This window comes from Beta vulgaris, chromosome 8 (genome assembly GCF_026745355.1).
Source record: "Beta vulgaris subsp. vulgaris cultivar EL10 chromosome 8, EL10.2, whole genome shotgun sequence".
NCBI lineage: Eukaryota > Viridiplantae > Streptophyta > Magnoliopsida > Caryophyllales > Amaranthaceae > Beta > Beta vulgaris.
In genome coordinates, this window is record NC_079209.1 from 16,543,785 (window position 1) to 16,553,994 (window position 10,210).

The 10,210-nt window shown below is 33.6% G+C and overlaps 1 protein-coding gene across 1 annotated transcript in view; it reads right to left on the reverse strand.

The window, feature by feature from the left end:
- LOC104901113 (cysteine-rich receptor-like protein kinase 10) overlaps positions 1 to 4,361 on the reverse strand; it is a 63,535-nt gene extending 59,174 nt beyond the window's left edge. The window contains exon 1 of the mRNA XM_057391007.1: positions 3,175 to 4,361. Coding sequence (XP_057246990.1) covers positions 3,175 to 3,619 — 445 coding nt within the window. The 5' untranslated portion in view covers positions 3,620 to 4,361. The remainder of the gene's footprint in view (positions 1 to 3,174) is intronic.
- Positions 4,362 to 10,210: the final 5,849 nt, after the last annotated feature.

Genomic DNA, 10,210 nt, shown 5'->3' on the forward strand with positions numbered 1-10,210 from the left:
TCTCTGAGTTGTGCAATCTTGCAGAACACAATAATCTTTGTGAAACAACACACAACAATCATCATTTTGACACAGCTTTTGAACTGAGAGTAGGTTTTGTTTGAATTCAGGAACAAACAAAACATCTTTCAATTCAATACCATTAGCAAGAGGATCATTTCCCATATGAGTTATATTGGTAACCCCTCCATTAGGAAAATTTATTTTTGGCCGATGTAACAATTGTTTTACATCATGAAGCTTATCTAGGCTTGCCATCATATGATCTGAGGCACCTGAATCTATGATCCATGTGCTATTTATGTTTTTCACAAAATGACATGATATCATACCTGCAAAATGGGTGTCAATTTCTTTATATGTGCCCTCAGAGTGTTTAACAACTACATTGCTTGAGCTTCCTCCCAGCTTCATCAGATTCTGAAGTTGTTTTGCTATTGCAACAATAAGTTCGGAGTTGCCAGCATTCACTTGAGCATCGTTCACATTCTTATTCTTAAAATTATATCAACCATATCCTCCTTCACTTTTCCCTTTTCCATGACCTCCTCTATTTTGTGGGATGTTCTCAAAATTCTTGTTATATTGTTTGTTTTTTCCATGTCCAGCTGGAAAACCAATCTTGAACCAACATTATTCTGCAGTGTGATTATTTTTCTTACACACAGAGCAGAAGGATTTGTTGTCATTCTTGCTATATAGAGCTATCCCTACACTTTCTTCTTTTTCTTTTTCCAAAAACTTCACTTTGAGACTCATCCTGTTGAACCGTAGAAGTAGTTGTTTCAACTATAGGGAAAGTACTCATCAGCAATATCTGGCTTCTTAGTGCACCATAACCATGGTTTAAACCATTCAAGAATTGAAAGAGCTTCTGTTCTTCTTTCTGTTGTTAATTGCTTCTACATGGATTCTATCTCTTGCCAAAGCACCCTAAGATTAGTGTAGTACTCAAACCCTGGTCTCTCATTTTGTTTAACTTTATAATTTGCTTTGTTCAGCCTATACTTTCTGTTTCCATTACTCATTGTAAATCTATTCTTCAAGCTTAACCATATGTATTTGGCTTATTTCATGTACATAACTGACCTCCTAATAGATTCAGTCATGTTGTTTAGAAGCCAAGCTTCTTTCAGAACATAATCAGTACTGGACTAAGTTAGAGCCCTACTAACAAATCCTAACTTTCTCTTTGTTGCAAGAGATATTTCCATGGATCTCTTCCATGGTCTGTTGTCTCTAACTCCTGTGAGTTGTGGTTCTATTTTTAGAGTATTGGGACCATAAGATGGGTGAAGATACAAATGGTTGTTGCACTCAATGGTTTTTTGTATTTTCTCCTCCAACCATGGTTATCAAATATGGTTTTTCTTTTAGCAACTCAAAGTTTCAAACTTTGATAGAGGAGTTTTACAGTTGTAGTCTTAAGCACAAACATAAAGGCAGCAACTTTAAGATAATTTCTCTACCAAAATAAAAACAGCAAGCTTTACTTTTCACTTACCTCTCACAGGCTCTGATACCATGAAGATTTTTATGCAGTGAAAAAGTGAGAGTTATGTTGATGCCATTACAGTAAGCATGAAGAATGATGTTAAGGTTGGTAGCCTTTTGAAATGACGGCTCCACCTGAGTTGTATTGTATTGTGATGTGTTTACATAGCAACTTAGCTTCCCTTATATACTAGGAAACTTTAAGCGGCAACAATCCCTAGAATGATACATCACATGATCCAATCTAAAGACAAAATACACTAGACACCTAGGCAATTTATCATATGACTTGCACATGATTAATATTAAATCCTTTACACTAGAAAAACATATGCTAAACTAAATACAATACTAGCTAATAATATACTTACCTAAAATCATAAGGAAACTATACTCGTTTCCTTATTAGTTTAGGACTCTAATAAATATACTTATAATAACTCTAATAAATTTAAATGAACTTAAATGAGCTGCCTTCGCCTAAGCATAAATCTTATATGCTAGGCTATAGATGAAGAAAGATATACTTTGACTGACACGATCTTGACCATGTTTTTTATCCCACATATTTGATTCTCAATTGTTCAAATAGTGCAAGGGTGGGCAGCAGAGGGATAGATAATAGAAAATAAGAATCGGGAGACATAAATGATAGACACATAATCAGAATGAAAACAGGTAGAAACTAAAAGAGTAGCATAAAGAAAGCCAGGAAAGATTAACTTAAAGTTTTAAAAATGAAAATGAGTGAAATAGTAGAGTTAACTATGAGTGTTAGAGAAATTAGTGATTTAAGAATTGAAGCGACAGAGGAAGCCTTTCATTCTCACTTTCCATGTGTAATACATTTTTGAAGTTATATTTCAAGGTATATCAACTTAAATTTAAAACATGTTAGTATATATCCCTCCGGTTTCCTTAATCTTCTTCCGGTTTTAACTATGCTCGTTTGCCAATATATTTCTTTGAGCTTAAATATATTTAATTACATATCAACAAAAAAAAATATAATAACTGAATATTAATAAAGTACTAATCAAAATAAATCAACCAAAACTCAACATGATCATATTTTTTTTCATGTATTTCAAGAATAATTTGAAAAATTCTCTATAATTATAAATAGTGTTAAGATTATAAAAATGAAGAGCAAAAAGGAAAAAGAGAAAAGTATTTCAAGGCATCTATTACTATTTAACATACAAACAAATAGAGCATTACAAATGTTTGTGGAAAAAATTGTGGTTAGAAAGTATAAAAATCAAAGTATTATATTTTAAAAACAAAATATATATCTAATCATAATCAAGTAGGACATACTAATGATTCCTTTCTGAGAGAAGGTAGTATTTCAGATTTTCAGTAGATATCAAAGTGATCAACATTGACTTGGTTCGACCCTAAAATTTACCTAGTTTTCGGCATGATATTTCCACACGCAATTTTCTGTCCGAGCCGGCATAAAGACAGACTACAGACAACCCAAATATGAAAGTTGAGGTCAAACATTGGCCCGGCCCGAAGACAATCCGGAAACCCAATTGACCAGGCCTGACATACTCGGTTCTAGCGTGAAAATTTTGCAATACGGGCCACAATTTTTGGTTAAAATCTGGCTGACCGATGATCACCTTTAACTACCTATAAAAGTAACTAATAAGGAGGCAGAAATTGAAGTACCAGAGTGGGCTGAATCAGCAGAGGGTGACTGTCGTGGAGGTAGTGACAACGGCTGAGGTGGTGGCGCTAGCGAAGATAAATTAAAGAAAGAATACATCTCATACCGGACTATACAGCTTGCCTGCAAAATTTGTCCACCCTGAGTCACGGGCAACTGCCCAATACCAATCTCGAAGCATCTATTACAATCACTGGCGCTCAAGTCCGGCGTACACTGCCCCAACCCATATATTGTTTGCAAACTCGTATAATTTGCAACATCTGTAGCAAATTTCTTCTGCGACCCACCACTTGCAGCTCGAACGGCAATGACGTTTCTCAACATATTCCCAAGAACTTCCTCAAAATGGGTCGTGTTCCCAGTCACATTAAACGTATTCGATAACAGCACAGCGGGCAACTGATCCATTGTACCGAAAAATGATTGGTTTGAATACCTTACCATACAATCGTCGTACCATATGATTGCTATTTTTCGGTTTGGACAATAGGTGTTTGGGAGGTCGGTAGCTGTGGCAGTGGTAACGCAATCTTGGCACGAACTGCTGTTCAGATCCCCGCGGCAGAGGAAGTGGCCAAAAACTGTCTCGCTTGTTGTGTCGCTGTCGCCAGAAACAGCTTGATGGTAGCCGGTGGGGTTGGTCGCATTGGAGGATAGGAGCGGAACAAGGTGTTGAGGTTGGCTTGATATTGGGTATTGTTGGTGAACATAGTTGTGTTTGAACAGTAATAATTTTGAGCGGAGGCTGATTTTGACATTATCATTAAAATAATTGGCATATTGATTGAGAAGAATGCTAGATACCAGTTTTTTTTGGTATCCATGGTTATTCTTTTTCCAGTTCTGTGATCAGCCTGATCACATAAAGTTAGATATATTAAGCAGCAGCACAGATACTTTTTTTGTTTTTTGTTTTTTGTTTTTCAGGACATGATAGAGCGAGAGACGGGTCAAACCATTCAAATGAGAGGAAAGATAACTGAGAATGCAACTATTAATTATGATCTGCTTTGTTGCAACTTCAATCATTTTCAATTTATGACTTTTTCCCACTACGAAATGTGAACACGGACGAAATTTGGTCATGTTTATAATGATTCCATGTGATTAGATTTAATGTTTGTTTGAATGCACTGACTTTGATTAGTCGTAACTAGATATCACGTATACCAATTATAAGTCGAGTATGTTTTTTGGAGCAAAAAAAAAAAAAGAAATAAGTCGAGTATGTTTATTTTAATTGATAATTCTTCCATTATTTTTACTCCCAACGTTTTCATTTTTGTAATGTTTGTATTTTTGCGAATATATTATTTACTTCTCTCTAGTATATGGAGTTTTTTTAAAATCTTTCTTATCCATGTGCAAAAAGGTACATTGCGAGTAATAAAAATGGAGGAAATATAAGATACAAATTACATTTCATACATGATACAATTTATAGCTTAAATTAATCTATACTAATATATTAAAAGGCGTTCATAAGAATGTGTATGTGCCATGTGGCACTCTCCTCTAAGGTTGTAATGTAAATGCTCTATTTTCATGTCAAACCCTTCAACTAAAAAAATAATATTTTGTGGTTAGAAGGTATCGAACACATGACCTTTGAAAGGTAAAGTGAAATCTTAACCATTGATCCAACATAACATCATTGTTCAATATTTTAAAATAAAATATGATAAGGTCTGTAATTATATTACATTAAAAGATTACACAAGTATTTAGATAACTAACACATTAATGGTATTGATAATAGACTATCATAGACATAAACTCTTACTCCAATTTCTTGTATTCTTCAAATTATGACGTCAACTTTTTCCTCACAAAACAAAATTTACGAAAACAAACAACCCGGGGCATCACCCGAATCACTCACTAGTTTTTATTTATAAAGAGGGAGTTGTATAGAATGGACCTCTGAGGAGTAGAGTTGACAATTATTGATGATTAATTAAGTTAATTATCCATCCACCCGCCTTAAATAAATGGATGAAAACTCATTATAAGGTAGGTGAGAGACGAGCGACGGTTGGAGTGGCTGGCGGCGCGGATAGGTCAGAACCCCCTCTATCTATCACGCATATAAAAATATATATTTATTAGTATTATTAGTATTATTTTTCGGCATGTATTATTAATTAGTTTTTGATATTTACTTAGTTTATTATTAATCGATGATAAAATTTCATTTGATAGCTTTTTTTCATTGTTAAGTCTACAAAAAATCATTTCCTAATATGACCCATTTTCCACACACCCCACCTGCGATTGATGAATGCGACATATTTGGGTTATAAGCGCATATATGTCTATATTTTTGTCCTCTAAAATTAGTCTTATGGTTGTCTTCTATGTGTATTTTACAATATTTATTGACTTTTATTAATAAGTGACTTATTTATGTCCATATTATATTTTATTGATTAATTAGCTTAAATAATGTGTTATTTTTGTTATAGGTACTTTTACTATTGGAAGAGGAAAATTACGAAAATAATCAAAGGTTGACAAATAGAATAAAAGCAAGGAGATCAGAAAAGAAGGAATAAGAAAATATAAAGAAGACGAAAAGGGCCAAATCTCACGTGATAAATAAAAGAAAGGAAGGAATTTATCTTCTCCAAAATTCATGTTTCTTATCAACCAGCAAAACACCTTACAAAATGAAAAGATAGATTTGTTGCTTCTTCATCTTCTTCTCATCCGAATTTTATGGAATTCCTATCTTATTCTCTAACCTCTTTCCCTGTCAATTGGGTATATATTACCCGTATCTTCACGCCAAAAAAAAAAAGCACGCACACATACAAGAGAGTTCGTGAGAGTGAAGAAAATAATCGGGTTCGTCCAAGATCGACAAGTTGATAGGAATTGAAGAATTATTGCGTTCGGAGGCGAATTGAGGGTAGCGACTACATCAATTCGGGTCTACAGTCATGAGTTTTCTCTCTTCTATTTTCAATTAGTTGTTCTTGTGATTGAACTGGATTTTATCTGAATTTATTCATGTTTTCAGTTTCTTATATTTCTATTATTTGAGTCTAATTGGTTAACGCTGAGTTGATTGAATTTAATTATTTACTTTAGTATTTATACGATTCATACTATTGTTGGTTGGTTATGAAATTTGATATCTTTACTTGTAATTGGACGCAATTAGTTGTTTAGATACCCAAATTATGTTATATGACTATTAGGCGCAGCGTTTAATAGTTGGATAGGGAGGACGACTTGAGATTAATAAGAGTGAGCGGCTCAGCTTAATATTCTTAAGTGTATGAATTGTGCTAATAAAACAAGTTTATGAGGGTTGGATTTGTCTTAGCAAGATTCTAGATTTTTAGTGAGTAAGACAAGAATTGATCGCGGCGATAATTCACCAATCTAAGTGCTAAGTTAACTATTAGAGTGGTCTCAATTATTAAGGTTAAGAAGCTAAATTATGACTAAACATTCTATGGTCGAATCGGGAATTAATAGAGTTTGTGTGTTGTCACTTGTAATTATTAGTTTAGTAGTAGTTTTAATTTTACTTTGTCTAAGTAGTTGGTTACAACCGAAACCCCCCTAATCGTATATATGTGAATAGTGTAAATAGTGTAAATTCGTATATAATATATATTTTTTGTCACTTAGTTGAATATTTGAGTTTAGGAATTATAATAATTTTATTGTGGGATCGATCTTTTCTTACCCTTTTACTAGATATAAATAGTTTTGAAGGTTTAAGTTAGGTTTTTAATTTTATACGGTAAACGACACGTATAAATTTTGGCGCCGTTGCCGGGGAGATTATTTTTTTTAGTTCCTACCATGTTAAAGTCTAACTTGGTGTTATTTACATTTTTTTTGTATAGCTGTTTTTTAGATTTTATCCATTTTTGTATCTATGAGTTATGCACTATACAGCTTCCCTTCTAAATGTATTTACAAGACAATGTTTAGTTCTAGTGTTTTAGTACTTATTATATGATAAATATGTGTTCTTAGTTGTACTATATATATATATATATTTTTTTTCATTTCATTTCTTTCCACAAGTAAAGTTTACATCATATAGTATGTTGTTTACTGTACATCAATAATCACAACAGCAGCAACTTTTAGGAGTTAAGAAAATGTTTTTGTATTTGTATACCTCTTAATAAACACGCCTATAACTTATATGCAATGTATGAAAATAAAAATAAAAATTTGTGTGTTCAATTGTATACATCCAGAAGAGTTTTCCTTTAATGTCTTAAAGCAACAAAAATATACCTTTTGTCCTGTCCTGGTCTTCAGAATACAATGAATCTATGATACAGTATAATCTGGATTGAGAGCCTTGTCCGTCAGACCATCTCTGTATTCTCTAACTCCCAAATGAAGAGAACACTCTTTGATCATTGCAGCATAGTAAAATTGAAATAATTTGAGCTCTCCAGTCTCCATACGGACTATACAAAAGAGATCTAACATTTATCACTCAAAACAAAGTCACCAAATATCAGCTAGCATATCAGATCATGTCCAAATTCCGTCAGCAAAACCCAAACACTTCTGCTAATCTGGAACTAAATCTTATTTAATCTGCTAAGCCACATTGAATGCATGTGATTTAAAAAAAATTGGATCTGTTTTCTGTCTGCATTCATTCTTAACTAATAGTTGCTTGGACAGAACTCATCTAAGGTGATTTTGGTGCTATGTTCTAAAGGGAAATATCCTGATTCAGGGCTGCGATGTTTGGTTAAAAGATGTGGCATTAAATTTAATATTGTGTGCTTGAATTCATTAAACTACTTTATTCCCTTGTGTGCTATTCCCTTGTTTTCATTAAACTGTAGGTGTGTGCTTTGTGTCTTAAATATGCTCTTATTCATTTTTAAATGTTGTTTCTTCCATGGTTTTGCTAATTGGTTAAATTTTAGGAAGCTATTGTTCTATTTTGCTAAGGTAAGGTACTGAGTTATTGACACACTTATACTTTATGATCAATTGATAACCACTACATGACTAGCATACTCGCATAGCATTGCATAGTTGCGTTTCTCTTAAAAGTAAAAAAATAATTGAGTCATGGTTCACACTTATAATTCGAATAATGATATGCAGACCACATGATAAATATATTTTACTTCCTCAGTGTTCTGCACTCATGATTCATTTTTAAGTGTGGGGGGAAGACATTCATTTCTGCTTATATGGTTTTAGCTATGATTTGTTTCTCTGGTTATTCAATAGTCATACCTAAATTACAGAATTTCATGAACTTCACTCTTAAACTTCTCTTTTCTATTTTCAGGTGCATGAGCTTGGATACGGCAACCAAACTTAATCGTATAAACCTGTTTATTGAAACTCTAAACGAAGCTAGCCCAGAGAAATTACTTTACATTTTTCAAGACAGACCACGTGAAGATTCAGAGATGGGTGATGAAAGAACCTTGAAGGAATTAGGAGCTCCTAAGCTAGATGATGAACCTCTCTGCATTGTTTTTCCAACCTTGGAAAGACCTTTGAAGCTGAACTCAGGTTTTCTTAATCTCCTTCCTAAATTTTATGGGAACGCAGGTGAGGATCCTCATAGACATTTAAAAGAATTTATAGTTGTTTGTTCAACCATGAAACCTGAAGGAATTGAACAAAATCAAGTAAGATTGCATGCTTTCCCATTTTCCCTACATGATTTAGCTAAAGATTGGTTGTATACTATGTCTTCTGGTTCCATTACGACTTGGGACGCCTTACAAAAAGCTTTTCTGGAAAAATTCTTTCCCGCAAGTCGTATTGGATCCATAAGAAAGGAAATATGTGGAATTAGACAACATAATTTAGAAACACTTTATGAATATTGGGAACGTTTTAAAAAATTATGTGCCTCATGTCCACAACATCAAATAACTGATCAACTGTTAATTCAATATTTTTATGAAGGATTGTTGCCTAACGATAGGGGTATGATTGATGCTGCTAGTGGTGGCGCATTAGTAGACAAGACACCAACTCAGGCTAGGAATTTAATTGCTAACATGGCCCTAAAACACTCAACAACATAGCACTAGAAATGATGTTAAAAAGTAAATGAAATTGACTTAAGTGGTGTTAAATCTCAATTGCAAGAAAATGCTCAACAAATTGCTACTTTGACCACTCTAGTGTCTAAAATTGTTATTGGAAATGAGTCTAGAGCTAGAGTATGTGGTATATGTTCTGAGTTTTCTCATGCAACTGATGCTTGTCCTACTTTAAAAACTGAAGATGTTAATGCTTAGGAGGTTTTTCCAATCAAAGAAAATATGATCCTTATTCACAGACTTATAATGAAGGTTGAAAGATCACCCAAATCTTAGGTATGGAACTAGACCACAGTTTTCACAAACTAATCAACCTAGGCAATTTGGTGTACAAAACCCTCCACCCCAATCTTCTGCCCATCATTAGAAGATTTAGTGAAGCAATTAACTACTCAAATAGGTCAAGTTCACAACACAGAGTCGAGTATCAAAAGAAAACTGATAATCACCTTCACCACATAGATACTCAAATAGGACAAATTTGTACTTCACTAAGTAACCTAGAAACTCAATTTTCAGGTAAACTACCATCTCAGCCACTACCTAACCCAAAAGAGAATGCCAAAGCCGTGACCCTTAGGAGTGGGAAAGAGTTGAGTGAACCTAAGGTAAAGAGTCGCGAGATTGAAAGAGAGATAGAGGTTAAACATGAAGATGAACTTAATATAGGGGGAAATGGAGAGATTGAGAGTAGAAAGATCATGAAGGAAATGGTAAGCTTAATCCAGAAATTGATGTTTCTCGTTTTAAAAGATGTGCACCCTTTCCCTTCTAGATTTGCTAAAGCTAAGAAAGCTGCTCTTGACAATGAAATTCTTAGACTTTTAGGAAAGTTGAAGTCAATATTCTTTACTTGATGCTATTAAACAGGTTCCTCGTTATGCAAAGTTTCTTAAGGAACTTTGTACTAACAAAAGACAATTTCATCCTTCTGAAAAGGTAAGTATGGGAGGAGATATTTCAGTTGTAA